Source organism: Abramis brama (assembly GCF_963993115.1).
Source record: "Abramis brama genome assembly, chromosome: 15".
NCBI classification, from domain to species: Eukaryota; Metazoa; Chordata; class Actinopteri; order Cypriniformes; family Leuciscidae; genus Abramis; species Abramis brama.
Genome location: NC_139977.1, coordinates 14,051,301 through 14,066,772, shown reverse-complemented (window position 1 = coordinate 14,066,772; position 15,472 = coordinate 14,051,301). Strand labels below are relative to the sequence as shown.

The 15,472-nt window shown below is 41.3% G+C and overlaps 1 protein-coding gene across 1 annotated transcript; it reads right to left on the bottom strand.

Moving 5' to 3' along the window:
* Positions 1 to 10,014: 10,014 nt before the first annotated feature.
* Positions 10,015 to 10,965, bottom strand: LOC311097951 (olfactory receptor 2F1-like; the record flags this gene model as incomplete). The annotated part of the gene is made up of 1 exon (XM_084137962.1): positions 10,015 to 10,965. The coding sequence occupies one exon, from the start codon at positions 10,963 to 10,965 to the stop codon at positions 10,015 to 10,017; it is 951 nt and encodes a 316-aa protein (XP_083994088.1).
* Positions 10,966 to 15,472: the final 4,507 nt, after the last annotated feature.

The following is a 15,472-nucleotide window of genomic DNA, read 5'->3' as shown; positions in this document are numbered from 1 at the left end:
CTAGATGTTATCCATGTTTTATGTCTCAATGACTTGCATGCAAACAACCAAATAAAGGATTTCAAGAAAAAAAATAAAAAGGTACTCGCTTCCTTCCTGTCACATGTGGCGGAGCGATCGAGGTCACCTCCTCCGCGGAGCCCGCAGGAAATCGATGTCGACTTCCCACCGTCAAGTGCACTTCAGGACGCATCAATTTTCAGTGAAAGCACGCTGCACTGTCTGCCCCACAGGCCTGCGGCCAGGCAGCAATCGTGTCCGCCCTTTCGAGAATCGTTTTCGGTCAAACTCTGCCGGAGAGCCGCTTCAGAGGGCCGAGAACAAATCCCGATTGATACCCGAAGCCAGTCTCGAGAGTTCCCTTAGTAAAAATTTTTCATGCATGGAAAAATCTCATGAATATTTCTCCTTGGGCCCTGCGCACCATTCAAAAGGGGTACAGACTGCAGTTCGGTTTCTGCCCACCAAAGTTCAACGGAGTGGTCTGGACTGTAGCTGACCGGTTCCAATACCCGACAGGGTCAGGTATTGGAACAAGAAGCAAACTCCTTGCTGGTTAAGGAGGCTATAGAACGTATTCCTCCGCCGGACAGGGATTCCGAGTTTTACAGCCGCTACTTCATAGTTCCCAAGAAGGATGGAGGCAGGCCTGGATTGGCTAATCGGGAGCACCGGGAGAATTCCCGGTGGGCCGGTCTGTTTTATTGGCCAGGAGGGCCGGTGTTGTCATGGCACTGGGTTGAATGCTTTCCTTATAGGCTCCAGTCATAGCGCAGCCCCACTATATTTTTATTATTATTTTATCGCAGTCCCACAAAAATAAATAGTCACTTTGTTAGAGATGTGCGAACAAAAAATAAGAGATACAAAACATGGATAATAGCCTATAGGTGCAAAGGCGGCGCTGAAAAGGCCAGAATAATAAAATATCTCTAGAAACTCAAGCGGCCAAATAGCCTACGAGTCAGGGCCGTACCGACCATTGAGGTCTCCGAGGTCCAGACCTCTGTAATTTTTCCTGAGTGTATAATGAACGTTGTGAAATAATTGCCTAATATTAACTGCTGCAATGATTCGCATATCCCGACGATAACCGACCTCATCATCTGAGCTGCTTCAGCACTCAAACACCGCTCGTCGGCAATGGCAAAATGTTTGAGATGACCGATCAAAGCAAGCGGGATTTATGTTCACAGAAGCGCGAGCGAATCCCAACGCGACGCTTCACGAGATAAGGTGCAAGTGGCTAAATTAAACAGCTGTTTTACGATAGAAATTTTAAACGACCGACATAAATAATCACTTTGCAAAGACTGTATCAATCTAAGCTCATCTTCAGGAAGGGGAGATTTACAGGTAAAGATAAAGAGACTGTGAGAAGAAGAACGAGAGAAGGAGATGGAGATGAGAGAGGAGAGCAGGTAGAGCAATAGCCTATTGCATAATAATGAGAATAACTTTATTACAATGGATTCCTATTTAACAGTCAGATGTTCTTTGCCAATGACAGTAAAAAAATAATATGCCCCCGAACCCCCTAGATCACTTTTGGGACCTCTGTATTTATAAAACCCTGTGTACTGATATTGCACTGAATAGAAAATTATATTTTTGAAAAATACGATGAATTACAAGGCTGTACAGAACAGTGCACTATTGCAGACTTAGGCTCAATCCCAATTCACCCCTTGCCCCTACTCCTCCGTTTTGCGCATTCCCGTGAAGTGGTAGGGTTGTCTCGATTCTTTTTTGGTTGGAGGGGTAGGGGTAGGGGTAGGGGTAGGGGGAAGGGCCGGATAGTCCTTGAAAGATTGGGCCTTATATACTGAGGGTTTAATTACATTATTTTAATAGTCAGTCGGGAACTAAAGTAGGCATGAAACTCCAGGGCTGAAAATGAGTCCCACTCCGGCCCTGGATGGAGGGTTGCGTCCAATAATAGATCTCAGGCACTTGAATCAGTCTCTGAGGAGGTTCAGGTTCAAGATACTTACTATTCCCATCATCGTGAACCAAATTCAATCCGAGGATTGGTTTGTCACGATAGATCTGAAGGACGCATACTTCCACATTTCCATCCTTCCATCTCACAGGAAGTTCCTGAGGTTCACTTTCAGGGGCGAAGCGTACCAATATTGGGTTCTTCCATTCGGCCTAGCTCTCTCCCCTCGCACATTTACCAAATGTATGGATGCAGATTTAGCACCGCTGAGGCTTCAGGGTATCAGGGTGCTCAACTATATCGACGACTGGCTGATTCTGGCCCAGTCACAAGAGCTGGCAGTTCGGCATCGAGATGTCATCCTCGCCCACATCCAGAGCCTGGGGTTGAGACTCAACATGAAGAAAAGCGTGTTGACACCAGCCCAGAGAACCACATTTCTGGGAGTGGTGTGGGACTCGGTCACGATGCGGGCACAATTGTCTCCTGCATGGATCGAATCCATCCTGGCCACGGTGACCATGATAGAGCTAGGCCAAGCCATCACTGTAAAACACTTTCAGGGAGTGTTAGGACTCATGGCAGCAGCATCCAACTTCATTCCATTCGGCCTCCTGCACATGAGGCCCCTGCAGTGGTGGTTGAAAACCAAGGGAAATCCATTTCGCATGATCAGGGTTACACGCAGATGCATTCGTTCCCTATCTATGTGGAAGAAAGCTTGGTTTCTGTCCCAAGGTCCCGTGCTGGAGCGTCATGTCGCCGGAAAGCAGTTTCGACAGACGCCTCCCTCACGGGCTGGGGCGCGGTCATGGACAGCCGTTTTATGAGAGTCCTATGGCAGGACCATCATTCCTCCAGGCACATAAATAGCCTGGAAATGTTGGCATTGTCCCGAGCTCTGAGGAGCTTCCTGCCGGACCTCAAAGGTCATCATGTCTGAGGTCTCGTCCTCTATGCACACTGGCGCATCAGATCCTTCTATGGTCCCAAGGGAAATTGTTGTCTCTCAGAGCAACATACATCTTGGGGAATCAGAATCAGGGAGCAGACATCCTGTCGAGGCAGGGGCTGAGGCCCGGGGAATGGAGACTCCACCCCGAGGTGGTGGAGTCAATATGTCAGAGGTTTGGCCCAGTGGAAGTGGATCTATTCGCGTCTCAAGAAACAACTCACTGTTCACTGTGGTTCTCCCTCACACATCCAGCTCTACTGGGGTTGGATGCCATGGTGCAGACGTGGCCGAGGCTGCGTCTGTACGCATTTCCCCCAATCACTCTGCTCCCGGGAGTTCTAGAGAGGGTCTGTCACGACGGGATCAGTCTACTGTTGGTAGCCCCGTTGTGGCCGGCCCGAGCATGGTTCTCAGACATAATATCCCTCCTGGACAGCCCTCTATGGGAGATTCCCATCAGGAGAGACCTGCTGACACAGGCAGAGGGCTCAATATTTCACCCTCGGCCCGAACTATGGAAGCTGTGGGCCTGGTCCCTGAGGGGGCACATTACCGAGAGGCTGGCCTGTCAGCAGGAGTAGTGGAGACCATACTCAGCTCTAGAACTCCCTCCACAAGGAAATTGTACTGCCTAAAATGGAATGTTTTCACCAGAGGCATGGCGTCCTCTAGAGCAGTGGTTCTCAAAGTGGGGTCCGCGGACCCCTAGGGGTATAATATATATTATATATTCTATATATTTTTCAGGTCTGTGAGGCAAGTACCTTATACGCTGAGTTTCGGTTCATTTATGAGACAAGAGTCCAGTTCACTCGCCGGCGACTCCGTGTCATGATTATCTATTTTCTACTATATTTACTTCTTATTTATTAAATCCAGACAATTGATTGATGAAACATTGATTAAAATTAAGATATAATTAATAAAAAACGAAATTCACTTTAAAGAAAGGCTTTGTGCGTTCTGTTTGAGGTCTCTGTGAAAGTTTTAAAGTCACTTTCAGAGCGGTCACGTCCTTGATGGAGAACTGTCACGTCCGTACATTGTTTTTTTCCTCATAAATGCGATCACGAAAAATAAACTAAAAAGAATATTTTATGTTCTGTGGAGGCCGACCCTTCTTCATCTGGTGAGTAATAGGCTATTACTTTTTTTTGCGCAGTGTAATTCATAGAATTACTAAAAAAAATATTTTGCCTAAAAGTTAAAGATTTTTTGTGTCACGTCACATGTGTATTTCCCTCATATTAAATATAAAACGCATGTGTAGACTGATATTTTTCTAATGTTTGGACTCCTTTATTAAGGGAGTATATAAACAGACATTTCCATATTAAATTCATTTTCTGATAATTTATATTTCAAGTTTTGACTGCAAATGTCACGTCCAGAACGCTGGAATTGCCCAATTTTAAATAATTTATCCTCAACTAGTTTTTTGGTGTAGGTCTACGTATTTTATTATGTTAACTTCAAATAATACTAATAGTAAGCTAATTTAAAGGGTCATGAAACCCTAAACCAATTTTTCTGAGATTTTAACAGAGGTAGGTGTGTTGAACACCATAGAAGACAATGTTATAATCTGTAAAATTTAATAATAGGATATAAATGGTTAAATTTGAGTTTGTATCCGCTATTTTCGTCTTCCGGGTTTGAAATCTTCATCGAGTCCACGTCACAGGATGTGACGTTTTTCTGTACGGATCGTCCGGTGATGACTCATCGTTCTCTCATAATTATTAATGAGGCTGAGCCTTCATATCCAATGAGAAGACACTTCACTGAATTAATCATGATACCACGTGGATCTTTCCAAAGACAGACATGTCAAACTGTGATATCGCGTAGTAGATGAGAGAGGCAATGATGGGACGCACGTTTGTTTTCATGGTGCAAAAGTTCCAGTGCATCTTTCCCCGCGATGCTGCCAGGGCTGGACTCTGACTGCGGGCGGTTGGTTGGCCATCAACCTCGGGCACATCTAAACTATGTGTGTGTAGCAACCATTCAACTGGAGAATGGTGGACTTCAGCCTTGTACACCAATGCAGGTTTCGTCTTGCTAGTGATGCGGTCCCGAGGACTTTTCTATCGCTTCAGAGGTGTGTGTGTGTGTGTGTGTGTGTTTGTGTCTAAATGTAACCCTGACCGTTTTTACTTGCCTTTTGTTAAATAATCACTCGTTATTAAAATGTAGATATTTCGATAATACATCAACGCATGCTTAGTTTGTGCAAATTTATGTCACATTCATTTTAGTGGGTTTAGGGGGCGTGTAGTCTAGGCTATTTACGGAACGTTTTTTTTTTTTTTTTTTTTAAGCGGAAAATTTATTATTTTCAAATATATGCATTTATAGTGTTAGTGTATATAAACAAATATATATTTTATAATGGCCGATATGCATGTACATGTATATGTTTTAAATAGAATGATTACTGTAGTAGGCTAATATGTGTAGCAGGGCATTCAGTTACTTTTTAAGGACAAAAATAAGGTGTCAGTGTATTTCATTAGACTTTAACTTTGCCAGCTATAAAAAATCTAGCATTTCCTCACGTTTTACCACTGACAGTGACGGTCGATATGCATTGGCCACTGGCTTTGACCACACCAACTCCCCCTCCCTTCTTCTCACAGCCACCACGCCCATTTAAGTTGCATTTTTCAAAAAGATTATGAGCTAGACTTGAGCTGAAAGAGGGGGGTTTCATGACCCTTTAAAGATGTTGTAGCCCTACATCTTACACATCACACTCCACTGTTATGGTGGCCATTTCAGATTTACTCACTAACATTGTTGTGGAAACACAATAAGAATGGAAACTAAAATATGGTAGTAGCCTATCCTGCTGCAGCGCACATTCTATCAGCTGCAGTTCTGGCGCCTCAGTCCCAATACTGTAAAACTCGACGTAGCCTACATTCACATCACATGTTAATGCAGCGATAGAGTTACTCACAGGACACTGCACTTATTCACAATCACAAAACTTCATTATTTGCTCGTGCTTTAAAGCTTTGCCGGGTAAACATTTCATTGGCATTCTGTTCTGACATGATGCACTTTTTCTGAGCGTGTACGCTCGAAGTGCGCGCACTGTCAAACAACGGCAAACTGGATTTTTGTTGGGTCAGACCCATCTGATAGCGATGGGGGACCGAGACCGAGAGAGCTACATGGAGCTACATGAAAAAAATATGCACCAAACAAGCCACTTTGAAATTTTGCTGTTTTTTAAAAAATAATTGCGACTTTTTATCTCACAATTGCGAGTTTACATCTCGCAATTCTGACTTCATTTCTCAAAATTGCGAGATATAAAGTCAGAATTGCGTGAAATAAAGTCGCAATTGCGTGTTATAAAGTCAGAATTGCGAGATATAAAGTCAGAATTATGAGATATAAAGTCAGAATTGCGTTAAATAAAGTCGCAATTGCGAGATATAAAGTCAGAATTGCATGAAATACAGTCGCAATTGCGTGTTATAAAGTCAGAACTGTGTGAAATAAAGTCGCAATTGCGTGATATAAAGTCCGAATTCTGACTTTTTTTCTCGCAATTGCGACTTTATATCACGCAATTCTGACTTTTAAACACATAATTTTGAGTTTATATCTCGCAATTCTGACTTTATAACACATAATTGCAAGTTTAAATCTCGCAATTCTGACATCTTTTCTCAGAATTGTGAGATATAAAGTCCAATTCTAAGGGAAAAAGGACGGACTTTTTTTTTGCCTCAGAATAGTTTATATCTCACAATTCTGACTTTATAACACGCAATTGCGACTATATATCATGCAATTCTGACTTTATATCTCCCAATTGCGTATTATAAAGTCAGAATTGCGTGATATAAAGTCGCAATTGCGAGAAAAAAATTCTGAATTCTGACTTTATATCACGCAATTGCGACTTTATTTCACACAATTCTGACTTTATAACACGCAATTGCGACTTTATTTCATGCAATTCTGACTTTATATCTTGCAACTGTGAGAACTAAAGTCAGAATTGCGAGATATAAACTCGCAATTGTGAGATAAAAAGTTGCAATTATCTTTTAAAATGTTTTATTCTGTGGTGGAAACAAGCTTCCATATTCTCTCTCTCTCTCTCACACACACACGCACACACACACACACACATACACACACACACACACACACACGCACGCACATGATTTAGCTATTACATTTGTGTTGCAGTTATGAGGGGGTCCTTGGAATTTTTTCTACCCTATGAGGGGTCCCTATCTCCAGATAGTTTGAGAACCCCAGCTCTAGAGCCCTCCTCTCAGGGGCCCCGATCCAAGAAGTCTGAGATGCAGCAGTATGGGCCACCCCTCATACTCATACTTTCATTAGATTTTATAGCCTGGACATTCCATCTACACCTGGCACCCTTGTGCTCTCGTCCTAAGTGTGCCTGTGACACACTGGGACAGGCAGGGCTCGTTGTGGCATAGTGGGTAATCGTTAACCCCAAAGTGTCATTCGACGCAGTTCGAGTTCCTTCGAAAGGGAACGTCTCTGGTTACGACTGTAACCCTTGTTCCCTGAGAAAGGGAACGAGAACTGCGTCCCTTCGCCATGCCTTCCCCTGCCTGGGAGCGCTTGCTTCATCACAGAATCTAACTCTGTTGTGTGCCGGCGTCCTTTTGCAGCTTCCGCTTATGCCGTCACACGTTACGTCATGACGCAACACTAATCAAGATTGGCTTAGTCTCATTCATACTTCAGAGGTGCTACGCTGAGGGGCGTTCCCCCAAAGTGTCATTCGATGCAGTTCTCCTTCCCTTTCTCAGGGAACAAGGGTTACAGTCATAACCCGAGACGTTTCATTCAATACTTTATGTACTGCTTGATACAGCGTCCAAGTCTGTATAAGAATAAATTTCAACATAAGCCTATAGGGACGTCCCGCCATTTGGAGCAGCCATCTTGACGGAATAGAAAATGCTAAACCGCCAGTGATACTACAGCTCGTCGCGAAATATTCCTATCATGCCCGAGCGATGCTGTGCAGTTGGATGCGATCAGATACGTGATCATACAAAAGGAATATCTTTATACCATATCCCAAAAGAAACAAAATGGAGAAACAAGTGGTTGGCGGCAATAAACAGGCAAAAAGCTGATGGTGGTCTCAATGACAGTTTATCATACTACAGTCAGTGTCACTGTAGTATGATAGTTACAAGTATAAAAAAGTATATAAGCATATTATTTAGTTTTTCTTGGATCAAACTAGATTCAACAAATTCATTTAAGATACACTTAATCTTGTTGGTGATTTTGTTTTGTGTTTTTCCCTGTAAACTCAGGAGAAAAAATGATATCAGCTGATAGCGGAGCTTGACTATGAGGCCTGCCAGAACTAACGAAGAATGCTTGATTTGAGTGCTCTATGTATCAGTGATCAATGTTTATATGTGAATAAAAGCCTAAATTAAATCTGTCCATTATTTATAATGATTGTGTTTCTTCAAAAGCCTTGGATTAAACCACTGGATTCATATGTTTTTTTTTATTTTTATTATTATCTATTTATGAACTTTTTGAAGTGTCAGAGTTTTGGGTGATCTAAGGTTTTGTGTGATTTGCTGAATGTTTTCTTTTTTATTTGGCATCTTATGTTCCTTAATGGATAATTCAAATATGACCCTTTATGCTTCATATTTTATTTATGCTTTCTTCACCTCTGACCTGAAGAAGGGCATGCTATTTTCACTTATGATAGTTGGAAAAATCACAGATAGTTGGGGGAATCACATGAAATAAATGTTTTTCTCCAAAACATATTGGCCACAATTATTGGCACCCCTATAATTTTTATGAGTAAAATATCTCTGAAATATATTACCATTAATAAAATAACAATAAAAATAGCACACCAGGGTGACTAGGAACATGAACTTGTCTGACTATGACTTCTTTTTTCACAGGAGTATAAATATGAGGAAATGCAAAGATGAAATTGCCTTAATCATCCAACTGATTGAGTCATCCATCAATCAACTAATGATGTTACAAATCTGCCTGGAAGAGGACATGTGTATATATTGTCTTATTGCATGGCGAGGAGGATTGTTTGAGTGGTCAAAGGATCACAGATGGAGAATTGCAGAGATTAGCTGAGTCTTGGGGTCAGAAAGAAAAATAAATAAATAAAAAAGGAATCAAAAAAAAAAAAAAACTACATCACCTCATGTTGTTTGGGAGGGTTTCAAGGAAAATCCTCCTCGCTCATCCAAAAACAAACACTAGCATATTCAGTTGTCGGGCACATAAAAAGTGACAGGATTCTATGGTCATATTGAAAAAAAAGAGAGAGCTTTTTTGGCAACCAAACCCACTAGATGAGTTTGGTGTAAACAGGGGGGGAAAGTGCCCACAATGCCCACAATATACTGCTGGATCTTTAATGTTGTGGGCTTTTTTTTGCTGGATGTCCTGGACATCTTGTTCAGATACATGGTATCATGGATTCTAGCAAATACCAATAGATAAAAAATCAAAACCTTATGGCCTCTGCTAGAAATCTTATAATGGGCCATGGTTGGATCTTCCATCAGGACAAAGATCCATAATAAACATCAAAATCAACACAAAAATGTGTCACTGAGCACAAAATTAAGCTTCTGCAATGACCATCCCAGTTCCCTGACCTGAACCTAATAGAAAATGAGTGGGCTGAACTGAGTAGAAGCAGCAACATGGAGCTGGGAATCTGAAGGATCTGGAGAAATTCTGTATGGAGGAATAGTATCTGATCTCTTGTCAGGAGGTCTCCAAACTCATCAGGCATTATAGGAGAAAACTCAGAGCTGTTATCTTGGCAAAAGAAGACTGCAAAAAGTTTTTAATAAAAGGGTGCATACAATTATGGCCGACGTGTTTTGGAGAAAAGCATTTATTTCATAATGTGATTAATTTTCATGTTTACCTGGGACATAAAAAGCCTGTTATTATCAGTACATATTTTATAGTTCCACTGTCCACATTTATCACAAGGATGTTATATAGACTATTCACACAAGTACAGTTTTGGAATAAAACAGAAATGTAGACCAATCATATTTTACCATTCAAACTTTATCATTAGCGCTCAAAGAAAATTTTTAGAGTTAACTTTACATTTATAAATTAGTTTAAACAGTCTATGTCTTATTTCCTTTGCTTGCAAACCATATATTATGGGATTCAAGCATGGTGGAATAACATTGAACATTAAACTAGATACTTTTCTACTTTCATATAATCCAGGGAAACGATGAAGTAAAATGGTGGTGTATCCAGAAACCATCAAGATTAAATAAACAGCCAGGTGAGCACTGCAGGTTTTTATTGCTTTGCTGTTGGTTGCTTTGTTTTTGCCTTTGAAGCATACCATCACTATTCTGAGATATGTAAATACCACACTCCCCAATGAGGACGTTAGTAAAACCACAGTAAATGTTAATCCATATACATTATTAATAACTATATTTTCACAGGACAGTTTAAATAGTGAAGCATTATCACAAAACAGATTTTGAATCACAGATCTGCAGTGAGACAGACGCACACTGAGGCTGATCAGAATTACCACCGGCACTACTGCAGCACCCCAGGCTCCTGCTGACAGTCTAACTATCATTTTATTGCTCATTATTGTAGTGTATCGCAATGGATTGCATATGGCCACATATCTGTCAAAGGCCATGATCATTAGAATTGTGTAGGATGCGGTTCCGTATACATGTCCAAAAAAAGCTTGCAAAGCACACTCCACATATGTGATGTAGCGCTCAGAGGGGTCTGTTAAGATATGACTCATCAAGCGTGGCAAAAGAGCAATTGTCCCTAATACATCATTCAGTGGCAAGTTGCAGAAAATTATGTGCATAGGCTGATGTAACCTTTTTTCCACTGAGATCTGAATCAAAATCCCAATGTTAGATACTATAATAAATATGTAAACAAGCAAAAAAAGGATGAATACAGAATGATTGGACAGAGTTGTAACTTGTAGTCCCTCCATTAAGAGTATGCTGTATCTGAATGTTAGGTTGTCCATCTGTGACCTAAACAAAACATACAGTGCAGTACAGGGCTGCATTTTAGAGACAGTAGATTGACAGTAGATTGTGGTTTCTACAATCAACTTAGGTTTATTATGCTTTTGTGAAACACAGCCCAGATTCAGTCAGAACATGATTTAATGCAGCACATACAGGTAATATCAAAGTACTAAACAAGAACATAAGTAGAAAACTTCTTCACATTGTAATATTCACATTGTGGTAAAAAAAAAAGAACAATATTTGCCCATGCCAGTAATTCTTATAAACTTTTATCCCCAGCAGCAGGTATGAAATATTTGATAGTTGCTGATAATGAAAAATAAATTCACCCTTAAATTGTTTACCCCACTCAAATATGTAAACTTACCAAGGTAGATGACTGATAGATAAATAGTTCACTATTCAGTTTAATATAATATAATAGTCACTTCAGTTTAATATATAGTAGCACACTGTTGTTGCATTCCCTTTAACTTGGTAATAATTCGATTCAATAGGAAGACTTAATGTGTTTCAGAAGAGTTGACTTGACCATTTTATACTGTATGTGTCACACATACTTGTTTTGTCGCCATTCCTCAAGAGTGTAAAATAATTATTTTTTTTGCTGTGATTGGTGGCTACTGATCAGGTTAGCTTGTACTGTAATGTGCTGTAAAGATGTTTAGGGATGCAAGAACAGAAGGAGCTGGAATTATATTATGTTTGTACTGATTAAATTCTTCTTCTTTATTTCTCTATCCTAAAAAGTATGGGCATCAGAGAACAGGTGGAGGGAAATGAATCATAGAAAAAAGAGAATTTAACCTACCATGAACATTCATTTATAATATTGAAATTCTACCATGGAGAGACATTTTGAGATTAGACCATCTCTGCATATCAGCCAAAATTTCAAGTTTAAGTTTGCCATAATTCATTCATTAAATACAGTATATATTTTTTTTATAATATTTTTATAAATATTAGGGCTGGGATGATACACCTATCTCCTGATTCGATACTATCACGATTCTTGAGTGCCGATATGATTTTTTTTAAGAATTGCGATTCTACAAGTATTGTAATTTTTTTGTTTTAAATACTAGACCATGGGGAAAAGCTAAATCATACACTTATACAGACTGTACATGATGTATAAGATGAGTCATATTTACAAAAACAATTCATCACATCTTTCTGAGTTTTATTTCAGAAGCATCTTACATTACTACATTCTCTTGAATAAATGATTCAATAACAAATACATTTTTAAACAGTCACTTCTCACCACCTAGTGGCAAAAAATAAAAAAATAAAAAAATGCGTTATTTTAAGCTCCAAGTTTCTATCAAAAGCTAATTTACTCTATTTTGATCACTACCATAGACATCAGTGTGTATGTTTGAACTTTAAACTTTCATCCCAGTACTTCTATGATAATTTGAACTATTGTAACACAGAAATAATGAGGTTGAAAATACTGTTTGTGAAGCTGTCTCATGACAACTCTCTCTGGGTCAGCCGTAACACAGATTTGAATGTTGCGATATGATTTTGTCAAATAGACAGACGAATTGGAAGAAGATCACATGGGTGTTTTAATCGAGATCACAGTCTTTTAAAGATGAATCGTGCAGCTCTGCTGTCTTATCTCTATGAGTATATGAGCATATGAGTAATGCGAGGACTTTTTAGTGCATTCAGTCTCAAGTCGCTTTCACGCGTCCACTTGGGATATTACGTCACTAAACACTCATAGATAACGACACATTTGAATCTCTGTTGGAACAAAAGTGGCTAACTACTGTCAACCTTGTCTATAAGCATGGACAAAATAAAACAATTGAATTTGTATTAATATCGATTCAGGAATAAGAAAATCTATTTTAAAATCGTGAACAAAAAAAATCACGATAGTTGGGTGAATCAATGTTTTTCTCCTAGCCCTACTAAATATGTAAATGTTGTATCATTCTATTGGATATTAGGAATGTCTGGTAATGTAAGGCATTTCACAGAGACATTCAAAGGGACTTTGAAGGGATGTATCCCAGTTTATTTTATAGCCAGAAAATGTACTGAACAGGGTGAAAACATTTATGGTTACTCACGTAACCCTGGTTCCCTGAGATAACTAGAATGAGCATTGCATCAATTCTCTGACGCTTATGGGGAAAACGTCTCGGGTTACGACTGTAACCCTTGTTCCCTGAGAAGGGAACAAGACACTGCGTCGATGACGACACTTTGGGAAACGTCCCCCAGCGCCTCTGAAGCATGAATGAAACTAAGCCAATCGTGATTGGTGTTGCGTCATGATGTAATGTGTGTCGGCATACACGGAAGCTACAAAGGGACGCTGACACACAACAGTGTTAGCTTCTGTGATGAAGCAAGTCGCTCCCAGGCAGGGGAAGGTGTGGTGAAGGGATGCAGTGTCTCGTTCCCTTCTCAGGGAACAAGGGTTACAGTCGTAACTTGAGACGTTCCCTTTCGAGGGAACTCGCACTGCGTCGATGACGACACTTTGGGGAACGAGTACCCACTATGCCACAACGAGGCCTGTCTGTCCCAATCCCTGCACCATGGCATGGCTGGATGTGTGAGGGAGAACCACAGTGGGCAGTGTGATGTCTCTTGAGAAGCGAACAGATCCATGTCCACTTGGCCGAACCTTTCGCATATCGACTTCACCACCTCGGGGTAAGTCTCCATTCCCCGGGCCTCAGCCCTTGCCTCGAAAGGATGTCTGCTCCCTGATTCTGGTCCCTTGGGATGTATGTTGCTCTGAGAGACAACAGTCTCCCCTGGGACCACAGGATAATCTGATGCACCAGTCTGCATAGAGGGCGGGATTTCAGACCCCCCTGATGATGGATATAGGCCACCACTGACATGTTGTCTGACCTCACAAGGACGTGGTGACCTTTGAGGTCTGGCAGGAAACTCCTCAGAGCTTGGAACACTGCCAGCATTACCAGGCAATTTATGTGCCTGGGGGAATGATGGTCCTGCCAAAGATCTCTTGTAAAGCGGTCGTCCATGACCGCTCCCCAGCCCGTGAGGGAGGCGTCTGTCGAAATGACGCTCCCAGCACGGGACCTTGGGACAGAAACCAAGCTTTTTTCAACATAGATAGGGAACGAAGGCATCTGTGCATAACCCTGATCATGCTGAATTGGTTTTCAACTACCACTGATGGCCTGGCCTAGCTTTATCCTGGTCACTGTGACCAGGATGGACTCGATCCGTGCAGGAGACAATTGTGCCCACATCGTGACCGAATCCCACACCACTCCCAGGAACGTGGTTCTCTGTGCTGTTGTTAACACGCTTTTCTTCGTGTTGAGTCTCAACCCCAGGCTCTGGATGTGGGCAAGGACGACATCTCGATGCTGAACTGCCAGGTATTGTGACTGGGCCATAATAAGCCAGTCTTAAATGTAATTTAGCACCCTGATACCCTGAAGCCTCAGCGGAGCTAGAACTGCATCCATGCATTTGGTAAACGTGAGGGGAGAGAGCTAGGCCGAACGGAAGAACCCAATATTGGAACAATTTGCTCCAGAAAGCGAACCTCAGAAACTTCCTGTGAGATGGAAGGATGGATATGTGGAAGTATTCGTCCTTCAGATCTATCATGACAAACCAATCCTCGGATTGAATTTGGTTCACAATGATGGGAATAGTGAGCATCTTGAACCTGAACCTCCTCAGAGACCGATTCAAGTGCCTGAGATCTATTATTGGACACAACCCCCCCATCCTTCTTGGGAACTATGAAGTAGCGGCTGTAAAACCTGGAGTCCCTGTCCAGCGGAGGAACATGTTCTATGGCCTCCTTTATAAGCAGGGAGTTTACTTCCTGTTCCAATACCTGACCCTGCTCTGGGTCGACTGCAGTCAAAACCACCCTGCTGAGTCTGTACCCTTTCTGTATGGTGCGCAGGATCCAAGGAGAAATATTTGTGAGATTTTTCCATGCCTCGAAATAATCTCTTTCGGCCCGAAGAGGTCCTACATTTGTTATGGTGCGTTCACACCGGACGCGAATAGCACGTCAGGCGCGAGTGATTTCAATGTTAAGTCAATGCAAAGACGCGTTACGCACGTAAAAAATTCCTGCGGCACGAATGAGGCGTTTAGCGCGGCGCGGTAGGCGCGAATGATGCGAATTAAGCGTCTGGCGCGTTAAGCGCGAATGATTTTATTAGTGCTATTTGTGCATTCACGCGTTTGACGCGAATTCGCGTCTGCCGCCCGAGTTGAAAAATCTGAACTTCTGCGTCAATTCGCGCCGCGTTAACCAATCAGGAGCCTGCTTGCATGCTGCTGTCATGTGGTGAAGTGACAGTTTATAATGTTATTTTATGTTTGGCCTCAATAAATTATTTTGTAATATGACTAAAATGCACAATAAAGCAAATAAAAACATAAAACTCGATTTCAATATATGAGAGATACTCATTTTGTATTGAATGCTATTTATTCAATATCTATTCTAGATTATATGAAACA